This window comes from Podarcis pityusensis (genome assembly GCF_964106645.2).
Source record: "Podarcis pityusensis genome assembly, chromosome: 12".
Taxonomy (NCBI): Eukaryota; Metazoa; Chordata; class Lepidosauria; order Squamata; family Lacertidae; genus Podarcis; species Podarcis pityusensis.
In genome coordinates this window covers 24,960,167-24,973,130 of record NC_138037.1, presented here as the reverse complement: position 1 = coordinate 24,973,130, position 12,964 = coordinate 24,960,167, and the positions used below count along the sequence as shown (strand labels likewise).

At 43.1% G+C, this 12,964-nt stretch overlaps 1 protein-coding gene across 1 annotated transcript in view; it reads right to left on the bottom strand.

The window, feature by feature from the left end:
- The window catches only part of CUBN (cubilin), a gene marked incomplete at its 5' end in the record, with an annotated part of 134,664 nt that overhangs the window by 37,256 nt on the left and 84,444 nt on the right, over positions 1 to 12,964 (bottom strand). The window contains 10 exons of the mRNA XM_080976099.1: positions 824 to 1,033; positions 1,144 to 1,322; positions 3,120 to 3,294; positions 4,443 to 4,626; positions 5,289 to 5,479; positions 7,106 to 7,252; positions 8,075 to 8,272; positions 9,202 to 9,394; positions 9,860 to 10,041; positions 11,410 to 11,615. Of these exons, the coding sequence (XP_080832225.1) occupies positions 824 to 1,033; positions 1,144 to 1,322; positions 3,120 to 3,294; positions 4,443 to 4,626; positions 5,289 to 5,479; positions 7,106 to 7,252; positions 8,075 to 8,272; positions 9,202 to 9,394; positions 9,860 to 10,041; positions 11,410 to 11,615 (1,865 nt within the window). The remainder of the gene's footprint in view (positions 1 to 823; positions 1,034 to 1,143; positions 1,323 to 3,119; positions 3,295 to 4,442; positions 4,627 to 5,288; positions 5,480 to 7,105; positions 7,253 to 8,074; positions 8,273 to 9,201; positions 9,395 to 9,859; positions 10,042 to 11,409; positions 11,616 to 12,964) is intronic.

The window sequence follows — 12,964 nt, the reverse complement described above, 5'->3', positions numbered from 1 at the left end:
TAGCCTCTGCAGTGGCTCCCCATTTGTGAAATGCTCTCCCCAGGGAGGCTTGCCTGGCACCTTCATTTAGGCGCCAGGTGAAAACGCTCCACTTCAACCAGGCCTTTGGCTGATTAACATTTTATGTCATTTTATATGTGTTTGTGGGAGGCAGGGGGTTATTGGTTTGTTTTTGGTTTATTGTGTATTTTGTGTTTTTAGTTTGTGTTTTTATGCTGTGAATTGCCCTGAGATCTTCAGTACAGTGGTACCTTGGGTTACATCCGCTTCAGGTTACAGACTCCGCTAACCCAGAAATAGTGCTTCAGGTTAAGAACTTTGCTTCAGGATAAGAACAGAAATCATGCTCCGGCGGAACGGCGGCAGCAGGAGGCCCCATTAGCTAAAGTAGTGCTTCAGGTTAAGAACAGTTTCAGGTAAAGAACAGACCTCCGGAACGAATTAAGTACGTAACCAGAGGTACCACTGTACTATTACTACTACTACTACTAATGCCATTTCTTATTAGGACTTTTCAAGCAAACAAACAAACAAACAACTGATGTGAAAATATAGAGGTCCAAACATAAGACTGAAAAATCCAAAAATTTAGAAACACCGAAATTGACAGATTTGATCAGCCTTAGTAGTGACTGATAGGTTCTGGGGTGGGGTGGGGTGAGGGACAGCACAGAGAGGATTCCAAAGTTCTGCCTCAGTTGCCTGGTCACAAAGACAGCCATGCCCTACTCAGAATTGTAATGACTTCAGCAGAAAATCATATCAGACTGTTAGTTCCCCTCACATGCAAGGAATAAAGAGTGACGACAAGAGTTTCACAGACCTGACGCATACTGTTCTCGAATTTCCAGGTAGTCATATCCACACTCAGATGAGTTCTGGATATCTAGTGCTTCAAAGCGAATGGTGAGAAAATGACCCACAGGTCCGCGGAGAAACCATTCACACAGCAAATTGTCTGGATAGTGGAGATCAGGGAATCCGACACTTTCAATGACTCCGTTTTGTCCCATCAGTGTTCCACCACAAACAGCTGCAAAGAAACAGAGTCTGGTCACTGAAATGATCATACGTATTCTAGTCTTTCATTTAAGGATTTTGGATCAGTAAAAATGCTGGGTATTATTATTTTTTTCATTTTACCTCTTGAATACTTGACATTGAATCCAGCGTGTGGGTCTATACTGTCTGAACGAAATCTCATATATAAGGTAGAACCGGATGACCTTTGAATGCCTGGTAAAGAATTCCCACAAAGCTTGGCGATTACTGGTGAATTGGCGTCGGCACCATCTCGCAATTCAAGGTAACTTAATGTGCAGCTGAGAGAAGGCAACAGATACATTTAAACTGGTGAAAATTGCTTTGCAACATTTCAGGAAGTATCTGAAACATGGAACTAACATCCTTCAGTGAATGACATGGTAGCTCAATTCTGAGCAGGGTAGGAAAAACAGAGACAGACACCCTAACAATCAATAATACCTAGGGTCACCTGAGATATAAATCAATTATAGAGCAAGAAATATCTAAATAGGTCACAGCATTATGAAGAGTTTGCTCTGCAGTACTTTATTCTCCTGTCTGAAGCATGATTTTAAAAAATGGCTTTTGAGGACTGTGTTAAAAAACTGAATTTAGAATGCTTAGTTCTGATTCATTAAGTGCCAATTATGAATGCAATTAGCTCAATCAAGCATTTTTGAAGTCTTTTAATTAAAAACCACTGTAGGAAGAGTAATTGGGACTATCTTCAGACACATATGGCTATGAAATCAACCATATCATAAGGATGATTTTTTTCTCATATAAATTCAGTGGGAATGCTTTTAGGGCATATAATTGTCCCTGAGTATCAGCAAATGGAGAAAGGAAGGAAGGAAGGAAGAACTTGGTGCATGAAGTGACTGTAGGGAAATGTAAGACGAAGAAGAAAATTTCTGCCCAAATTTTTTCCCCTTAATGAAATATACAAGGCAAACGAAACTGAGAATATAAAGATTCTTAGAAACCTCTCCTCCAGAAGGTTCTTCACATTTATTTTAAAGTTAACAGTACATTCTAAATGGGGGTAAAAATGCCATATCCTTCAAAAGACACCAAATTTATAGCAATTAAAACATGCCTGTGAAACAACTGACACAGTCGCGCTTCCACTGATACAATGAATGTAGGTTAGTGGTGGGGAACCTGTTGTTGGACTCCCATCTCCTATCTGTCCCAGCCAGAATGGCCAATGGTCCAGGATGATGGGAGCTGCAGCTCAGAAATATCTGGAGCATCACACGCTCTCAAGCTCTGATATAGCCCTTAAAGAAGAACATAATGCTCAGCTAAAGCAAAGCTAGCGCTTGCTCCTTCCTTAGGTTGCTAGTTGCCTCCCTACATGTCTTTCTACCTTTGTAGCAGGTTTCAGGAGATCCCACCCTGGCTGTCAGACATCCTGGCTCCTCCCAGTGACCCTATGGCCTCACCCAGCTCACCCAGGCTTCTCCCTTCTCCAATAGCTATGATTCAATTTTGAGACAGAAGAAAGTGTTTATTGGGATGAGAGCTCTTCCCTATCATGGATCACTGGAATATCCCACCATTTTTAATGGGGAGACATTAGACAAGCAGAGAAACAGACTGAATGTTGTGGAGGAGGGTCCCTGTTAGCCTGCAGCTGCAAAAAGGCCTCCCCCCTGCAAAGCCAGCGGTACTACTTTGCTTTACTATAGCGTAAGTACAAGACTGATTATGTTACAATCATACATCTGCTAGACAATAGCAGCCACTGCGGTGCCATAGAGCCAATGTCCTGAGATCAGTGCTTCCATAGCTTACTGGGATGGTGCACAGGTGGGAAGTGGTGGCCCAGCAGAGGTGCTGGAATGGATCCACTGGTGAACATGCACAGCCCCCCCCCCCGACTGCATTGCCCTGCCCTTGCACCATCCCAATAAGTGGCAGCAGCACTGGTGCCAGGAGAGCTCTGCTACACCACCCCACCATGCCAGTCATTCCTGTCTTTAGATTTAAAAGAGAAATAAAAGCAAGAACCCCATTATATTAACCCCAAACCCTCCATGATAGCTTCAGAAAATTTAAAGAAAGCTAATACAACAACATGCTCCTACTTGGGTGAAGACTGGATATCAAAGTGATCTTCAAACTGCAGCTCCACTGCAGCCCCATAGGGAGCAATGATTGTCCACACACATTCGGCATGTGGTGGGTAATTGCCAGGATGGCCAGGTGAGGAGACAAATCCCGAGGGGTTGGACTGGCTGATATAGAAGTTCCCTCCACAAGCTGGAAACAGAAGATGAGGAGGAGCTGGTTGAATACTATAAGAAACGTGTATAATAATGTCTTTTATTATAAACACACTAAAAAGGATCATCTATGAGACCCACCTTCATTTTCTGGTATCATAAGGACAATACACAATACTTGCTTCTGTTGTTGTTTTTGTATGTGCGTGTGGAAGTTTTGACATGAAATCGTTTATAGCTTTGGTTTTATCAGTTCTGCCCTTCCTTTTGAAATTAACACACAGATGCTCTCTCCATGAGTTATCCTCATGGAGGGGACTTCATGCAAGGGTCACGGCATGGGGCCATTCCACTGTCCCTGTCCCCTGGATGCACATGCAATGATATATGCAGAGAGGAAGACCTGCCTAAGAGCAGCTGCTTGTGCATAGGTTTCTATGCAGTTGTGACACCTGCATGGTTGGGAGTCTCAGCTGTGTGGAAGTTCACATCCATGCAGATGTTCATGCCTAGCTTCCTCCCTGCGGATATCTACACCAACACACTGACGTCCAGAGGGTGGGGCCAGTGACATGCCCAATGCCTAGGGGCAAGACCAGTGGCATGGCCCTGCTTTCCAGTCAGCCCATGATGCCCCTTAAACTGGGTAATATGTAAAGGAGGCAAGTTTCTCCTCATATGCTATATGCCATAGAGACTTTGTAGCTGTTTCCCTACAGGCATTTGTAAAACACCAACTGAGAAATATGCCAGCATGGTCCTTCACCGGAAGTATCAGAAAAGGTAATGTACAAATGAGTTCCAGGGATGTATTTTGACCAAGTTGGTGCTCCTCCACTCAAGCAAGGACCCCAGCACTGAAGCCATGCTGAATTTTTGGAGTATATCAACAGCTATCAACCGTGATGGCTAAATGGTCTCTCCAAGTTTGGAGGCACTATGGCACAGACTACCAGAGAGCCATTGGTTTCCTGCCTTGCTTGTAGGCTTCCCTGAGGCATCTGGTTGGCCATTATGGTAAGAAGGATGGTGGTCCAGATGGAGATATGGTCTGAGCCAGTTGGGCACTTCTTAACCATTTAATGTTCCTGTCAATCATGGATCCCGACATCATTTGAGAACCACTGATTTAGAGTATCATGAATGTTTCGGCAGCCCCTGTTTGTATTTAGTGCCAATACTCACCAAGACCCTTTGCCTCGTACTTCAGTTTGAAACCTTGCCCTCCATTAGTGCTATCAGAAATGAAGTGGACAAATAGCTGGTTGTCTGTGGTGTACATTGTAGAAAGGGAATTGCTACCACAAAAGCGTCCATTCCTGCTGCTAGGTCCTAACGGTGGGGCAGAAAGATCTGGTCCATTCCTAAGCTAAAAAAACAAACATTAAATGTGCAAGATGATTTATTTCGTTTTCACAACAAATCTATGAGAACAAGCTATTACTTCCCATTTTAAAGATGTGGAATTGAAATGTACAGATATACAGGTACGTGCCAAAGGCTACTCAATTAATCCAGGGAAGAATTGGAATTTTAACTCAGCTGCTTCAGGCCTAAGGCCTTTTAACATGTCAGAAAGTCAATAAACCCACTATAGGTTTTGTGTCTCAACCCATAAAATGAAAAAGGGAAACGCTACTGTTTTATGATGGGAACTCAGGGCTAACAAGGACCCAGTAAGAAGTAAGCAAACTGGTTACTGGTCCCTGAGGTATTCTGGACCCAAGCCAGTTAAGGCTTTAAAGACAATAACCTATGATTTTATCCAGTAAATTCATCCCTTTAGCACATGAACTTCTGCCTGTGTAACAGAGTTTTCTCTCCCTCCCTTTTCTATGTGCACCCCAGTCTGTTCTGGGGTTGAGGAAAACCTGGAACAGATTGGAGGGGTTCATGTGGGGAAGGAAGAGGAAGGCCTTTGCTCTAACGGGATGGCTTTATTGGATAGAACCACAACACTACAAACTGATGCTCAGAAACAAAAGAGTAACTGGCCGAGCTATTTCAATATTGCTTTCCTATTGTCCTCACCTCAACATAATCTCCACGACTGCAGGCAGCATCTTCATTTATCACCTGGAAGAGCTCCTCAGAATGGATGCCAATGATGAAGCCAACAGTAACCATAACATGCCAAGAACAATTAAGGTTAGGAGGATAGGTTTGCGGATAGTTGGGTGAAGTGACCACACCACTGTCTGTGTACAAATAACCACCACAACCTAAGTTAAAGGAATAAGACTCTGTTAAGGAAAGGACTGTTTAATTTTTTTTAATTTCATTTCATTCCCATCCTGTCCAAATCTCTGAAATCTCAGATTTATCAATTTGGTGCTTCTAGCTCTTATAGAATCATCCTCACAAAAGCAGTGCATATTTTGAGCCAGGGCCAAACTCATAACATACATGTTTTCATGCTCAATTAATTCATTTGTAGGAGATCTTCTACTAGATCTTTGCCTACAGATTATGCCAGTCACTTTAATTACAGAGGCAGGGAATGGGATCCAGCTGGCAGGCCAGATCCAGAATTGAACCTTTCTCCATGGGCCACCTTGACAGGTGAGTGTTTCTGCCCACCTGTCAGTCACCTGATGTCATACAATGTCAGGTGAGTCTACATTGAACCTGCATTTTCCAAGATAGAATTGGGATGTGCACTCTTGGTGAACTCCCAATGCTTCCTTTGCAGCTCTGACCTTAACTCAATTTGAGGTTTCAAAAAAAATAATCATTTGCACTTGTGGCTTGAATTCACCCTGGGGCTACAGCTGTAAAGGAAGAATTCAGAGCACTTTAGAAATGTGCTCCAAATTCCTGCTTTCTGGCTGTGGTTCAGCACTTTTTGAATTTGGCACCTTTTCCTGTTGCTTCATGCTTACTTGAAGTTAAGTCCCATTGTGGCCAATGAGGCTCTTACTTCCAGGTAGCATGTATAGGATTGCTGCTGTAGTGCCTTTTCCGCAATCAAATTTGTCACTAATATATCTTGCAATACAAAAATTCGAGAACAAATTATCTCCAGTGCCAGATATGATGTGTAACATGTGGCACTCGGTGCTACAGCAAAGGTTTGTTTCATGATTCACTGGCTACTTGCAACCAAACCTATCTCTCCCACTCCAGTTTGCTGCTGAAATGCCAATACAATAACTGTGGTGCTACAATAACTGTGGTGCTATTTCCTTGACAGGGGAAGCGACAACTTCTTCTGAAGCAACTGTAAATGTTTGGTAATGTACGAAGAACTAGGCATCTCCTCTTGTATCATTTTAAGATTCTGTAATTTGATTATTCTGTTTCTCCAGGACAGAGGTACATTAAAAAATAATAATCTTGCAGCAGTCTAATCCTGTTATCATATACATCTGGGTTCCTTCTCTTTCTTTCTTTCTTTCTTTCTTTCTTTCTTTTTGCATTTGTAGGGACTTAATTTTTTTTAACTACGTAAAAACAGTTGCACTGTTTTGTGGAATGCAATTCATTCCCCCCTCCCCTTTTAAAAAGAACCCACAGCAGTACAAAGGCAGCCTGCAAATCTTACCATAATAGAGAAATGTTTTCTTACTTTGCATTTCCAGGCAGATATCCAGGCAGATATCAACAACAATAACTGTGCAGTGGTTTTGAAGTTACACTTGAAAATTAGGTGAATTTAAGATTACACCTCAAAAAACATGCACCCGTGGGATTCACAACATTTATGTTTGTGTGCAGAGGATTGTTGCTGAACAGGACAGGCAACAGTACAAAAATAAAAGAGATTCTATAATCACTTCCTTCCAGTCCACCCCCCCCCCCTTAAATCTGCAAAGGCACTCAAAGAACAGTTTTAAATGATGACTTACTTTTGTGGTAAGAAGCATTAAACCCAGCACCGGTAATACTTGCATCTGAAGTGAAGCGGATGTACAAAGCATTCCCAGTGGATCTTATTGGTCCAGGAACTTCACGACCACATAGAGTGGCCAGGACTGGTGCAAGGCTGTTGTCTCCTATGAAAAGAAATGGAAAATTGTGTTTCCATACTTCCATTACTTGTGAAAGAAACAGCCATGTTTTATTTGGAGAGGCAATGTTAGAGCTGGAAGTTCTCCGTTCACCATTTCATTGGTAGCCAGAAGATGGACTGGTTTGCATGCAACACTAAGCCAAACCATGACAGTGGGAGTCCATGAGTGTGTGGCTACTCACAATAAAAACCATGGGCAACATTTTCCTCGTCATGCTTTCCTGCTGCGGTGCTAATCAGAGCTAAGCCATGGTTTGGCTTAGTGTTGTGTCAGAACCTAGGCTCATGGTTTGTCTCTCTGTTCAGACTTTGTGGCAGGTGCATGGTGGCCTTTGGAAATACTTGTGTGTGGCATTTTAAAATGCAGTGGTATGGAGCTGCAACAATAGCCTCCTGGCAGCATCACCATGGCTACTTAATGGAAGAAGGAAGGGTGTGTGTGAAATGGTGCTGAGGTTGAGGCTATGTGAGTGCACCAGCAGAGCCAATCTAACACTCCTGGCGCTGCACCCATAAGGCCCTGGGCCTTGCCTTCTGCTCACCCTCCTCCTAGTAAGCAGAACTGCCACTGCCACTAGGAGGCTATTACTGCAGCTCTGCTCCATTGATGGCCCTATCTGATGGCATAAATCTGTGAGAGTCACTTATTAGAGGGATGAGCCCCAGTTCACCATGAGTCTAACACAATAGGGGAGGCAGAAGACATGTAGACACGGGAAGCTGGCAAGCACGAGAATTGCAAATTACATAAACCAGGATTTCCATTTGTGGTCCACAACTATGGAAAGGTGCCAGTGTTTCTCACCATCTCTCAGGACAAGTTTATCGTAGTTGCATGAACGATGAGACTCAATATCCAAGGATAGGATGTTGATCTCCACTGTTGAGTCTGGCGCTCTGATAACCCATGTACAATCAGCAAAATTTCTATAGTTGGAAGGCCAGTCCGGTGAAAACAGAAATGAAGGTGTTTCACTGGTTCTTGAGAAACCTCCACAGGCTCCTGTCACGAAAGAGAAAATCATGGGTAAAAATAAATTAATTTTTCATCCTGTTTAGTGACAACACTATTTGTTTCTCTTCCGTGTTTGTTTCTATGTACTGTAGCCCTCTAGATTGCTAGATTACAGCTCCTATCCTCCCTGATCGTTGACCATGTTGGCTGGGACTGAAGGGAATTGGGGTCCACTGGTGCCCTATCCCTGTGTATATGTGTGTACAACATGTGCATGCATGCATTGGGCCCACCTAATGTCTTCTTGATACAAAAGCAGGGCCTCCCCTGATTATTTTAATATGTGGGCAGGGTACGGGCCTCTGTTGCTCCCCAACAACTGGCCTTGCATTCTGACACTGAGGTTCAGTGTAGCCTTTTATCCTCCATGAATTTGTCTAATCCGCTTTTAAAGGAATCTAAGGCAGTGACCACCATTGAATCTTGTTGCAAATATAATGTAACAGAGCTGTCTCATCTACCTGACAATTAATGCAATCCCTCTTACTGCTAAAACCACCTCGTATTGAACAAAAGGTTTGCTATACAATAGGTAGCTAATCTTCAAGACAAATGCCGCAGGTGGAAAAGTTGGTGGGGTTGTGATTTCCTAGGATAAGAGAAGAGGTCTATGGGCTTAACTGTGCTGCAGAGTCAAGCCTGTCCTCCTGCCTCTCTGTCCTGTGCTGTGCTATCACCTGCTCCTTGATTCTGTATAGAAAAGCCAAGGCAACACTAAACTGGCATGTGTACTGGCACGCACGCTAGAAAGGTATGCTCTCAAATGTTTCACTTGGCTTAAAAGCATGCCTGAAAAAAGGTTGACTACCACTGGATGATAGCATTCCATCACGCAGACTGGCAAACATACACTTTCATTATCTGCCTTTCTCTCAGTCGCTGAACGAAAAGGTTAGCCACATGGACAGGAGACCAACCTATAGGAATGGCATGTCCCACAGCTGTAGGTGCTTCCACCACATTCCAGTCCAAAAAGAAGCCCTTTCCATTTACAGAAAAATCAGAGGTGAACTGGAGAGTAACAGAGCTTCCAGAGGAGGTGAAAGAAAATGGGGCTACACCACAGTACGTTCCTATGAGACGAGAGTGCGTGTTGGGCCCATCATATACCTGCAACAGTGAGAATAAAGATTAGTAACACTGTTGGGTTTTTTTAGATGCAGTCAACATTTCTCAGGATGCACTTTTCTGAGCAAATTTCTGACAGTTCTCCTCACCCCCTTAAGGAAAAAGAAGGCCACTTTTCAGAATTCCCCCCAAATACTCCCCACTTTTTGTGGCGGCAAAGACTTCCTGTTTGCTTCTGCCAGAAAGGTCCTCCTTGTGGGTCTCCCCCAGGGCATCTGGATGGTCACTGTAAGAACTGGACTAGATAGGCCTTTGGCCTGATCCAGCAGGGGTCTTCTTATGCTCTTATGGTGGGAGGATCGAAGTGGTTGCATGTGTGGCCAAAAGACTGTTTCATGCCTCAGCTCATTTTAAGTTGAGATATAATCATCTGACAGCTCCTTTTGCTTTGTGACTTATTTGTAACAGAGTTTACCAAAATAAAAAAGTTTGCAAGTTCAAGCCCACCTTCAGCTTGTCAAAGTAGCAGCTATATGTATCTTCAATATCCATCTGTGTGATCTGACCATGGACCACTTGTGTTGTGTTACCAGTTACTGTCCACTGATAGTTGGAGTAGTGAGGGTAATTTCTAGGCCACAGTGGAGATGCAATTTGTCCACTGCTTCCCACCACAGTATTTCCAAACACTGAAAAATGAGAGGTGGCTATTATTATTATTATTATTATTATTATTATTATTATTATTAATGTTCTGTTGAATGATTTTGCTATGTAGGTAAAAGAGGGGAGATTTTCTTCGAGACCCTCTCCACCCCCAAATTGTTGTTGTTGTTTAGTCATTTAGTCATGTCCGACTCTTCGTGACCCCATGGACCACAGCATGCCAGGCACTCCTGTCTTCCACTGCCTCCTGCAAATACTGCCTCCAATTTCCCCTTAAGTTTCATTTCCCCTTGCAAGGCTTTGTTATTTTAACTTAAACGAAATCTAAGCATGTGGGTACCATCATGGACAATGTGTTGGGGCTGCACAGCTCACCTGACCTCCCTCTAGGAGAGCTACTGCTGAATGGCAGGATGGAGGAGGGGGTGACGGCAGGTAATGGTGAGGTTGGCACAGTGCAGAAGGGCAATCCTGCCAGCATGTTTGCACTGTGCCAACCTTGCCACTGCTCTCCTTCCAAGTATGCAGCAGCGACTCAGCCGGAGGGAGATCAGGTGAGTGGTGAAGTCCCACTACACTGTCCACTCCTACCGGAGTGAAGAGGGACCCTGAGCTGTATCAGGGTGTCCTGATACAAAAGAGGACATGGCTCCTGCACATTTAATAGCTGTATGGAAAGGGGGATTTCAGCAGGTGTAGTCTTGTTTTTAAAGTTGAGTCAGAGTACTAGTAATCCACCATTTTTTACTTTCTGAATTTTGTACGGTATTTTTCCCCTTCCACATTGCCAGTGCATACCTGCCACCTCTACCACAGACACCAAGGGTCTCTGATTAAGAATGTACCCAATGGCAAATCACATGCTCTTATTTGATGTAACTTTTACATTGCCTCTTCATATTTTATGGATTTTTGAATTTACATGTGCCCAGGGGATTTATTTATCTTCAGTACTTATATATGATGTTGGAAAAGACCCTGATGTTGGGAAAGATGGAGGGCACAAGGAGAAGGGGATGACAGAGGATGAGATGGCTGGACAGTGTTCTCGAAGCTACCAGCATGAGTTTGACTAAACTGCGGGAGGCAGTGGAAGACAGGAGGGCCTGGCATGCTCTGGTCCATGGGGTCACAAAGAGTCAGACATGACTAAACAACTAAACAACAGCAACAACTTATATCCCACCCACAACAGGTGTGTCTGTGTGTGAACTAAGCAATCACAAAGTTAAGGAAGTTACATGATGCTACATATTGTTGGCTGGAACTCTCCAGAAGTTAAAACACAGTAATATTATCAAGGTGTATGTCTACACATATCTTTCTTTTTTTCCTTGCTTGCAAATGATCTGTAAAGTAATTGCTTCTGTTTGAGTTCAGTATTTACTTACTGTGAGCAAATGTGGCCTGGAAGCCCCTTCCATCACCTGAGGCATCTGAGACAAATATAACCCACAGGCCGTGCCCAGTGATAGACGTATAATTCTCCATCACAGAGTCGCCACAGAATCGTCCCACCAGATGGCCACTGGAATTGGCTTCTCTAATTTCTAGGTAGTCCTTGTTGCAGTCGTCACTTGCTTCCATCTGAAAATCTCTGTTTTCAACAGCAATGTGGGCACATTAATTGACATAACAGCGCATGGGATAAAATATAAAATACAAAGGGAAATGAATGTACTACATCAAGCAATTATCTCTCAGTGATTCCACAGTTTTCCTCTTACAAGGGTCAGTAAAATGCTAATGGTATTTAAGGACTCCAAAATATTCTGTATATAATAGGATCCAGTCCATTTGCAGTGTAATGCATATGGGAAAAGTTATCAGTGAACCTCATCACATTATTACAAATTGTGGCTATCCTGTTATACCATCTACTTCTATATCCTATTCTTTCTGTGGGTGGTATACAACTTAGTTTTACTAAGGGTAGACCCACTGAAATTAATAAACTTAACTTAGTCATGGCTGTCAGTTTCACTGGGTCTACTCTGAATTAGTTGAATACCACCCATGGTATCCTTTCACCCTATGCACTATAATGAAGGGTTTAAGGCATCAGTTTACCACGCTACACAACTGAGATGAACCAGCTTGCTTGACACACTGGCATTAGTAAGTCAATTAACACATGTTGGCTTGTGGATCATGTGGTGTAATGGGTCAGTGCATCTGAATGTTAACCAGCAGGTTGGTGATTCGAGTCCAACCTGGGATGGCTGTGGGCAGGTTTCCTGCATTGCAAGGGGTTGAACTAGATGGCTCGCGAAGTCCCATCCAATTCTATGATTCTATAATTCTAATCTATACCAATGCATTGTTCAGAATTCTTTCAGTTTTAAGGAAATGCATCATTTGGGGGGGGGGTTATTTTTTGGGGGGAGGTTCAGTGTTTATTTTGCTTTTTACCTGCATGAAACCCAAAGGAAGAGCTCCTTGCCATTTTAAAGGTTCTGGATGTATTTTTAGTTTTAGTTTTTGTCCATGGGTGTGTATGCATTCCTTGCAAAATGCATGACTTTGAAAGCACATGAGATGGGTTCTGGCTTAATTGCTAAATGAAAGATGCTGATCCGCAATTTTGTCTTAAATCATACGTTTGCCCTTATACAGAAGTTGTTCTTTCTCATCCAAGGGTTTGTAGAGAATAGTTGATGTTGCTGAGCCGGGATTATATAGGATTCTGCACATACTTATAGACCCTATTTCCTTAAGACACATTGGCCAAGTCTTCTTGTGAGCATGGGGGGGGGGGGGGGTTAAAAATCGGATCCTCTGCATCTCAAAGTTTCACCAGCCACAACTTGGCTGACTTATTCATTCTTGAAGAAATTGGCTTTGTCATATGTGTACATCAGGAACTAATCTGAACCCTGCATGCTAGGTAAACTGTATTTTTCCTGTATCAAAATTGTATTCTGTATTTCGAAGGTCAGCCATGAA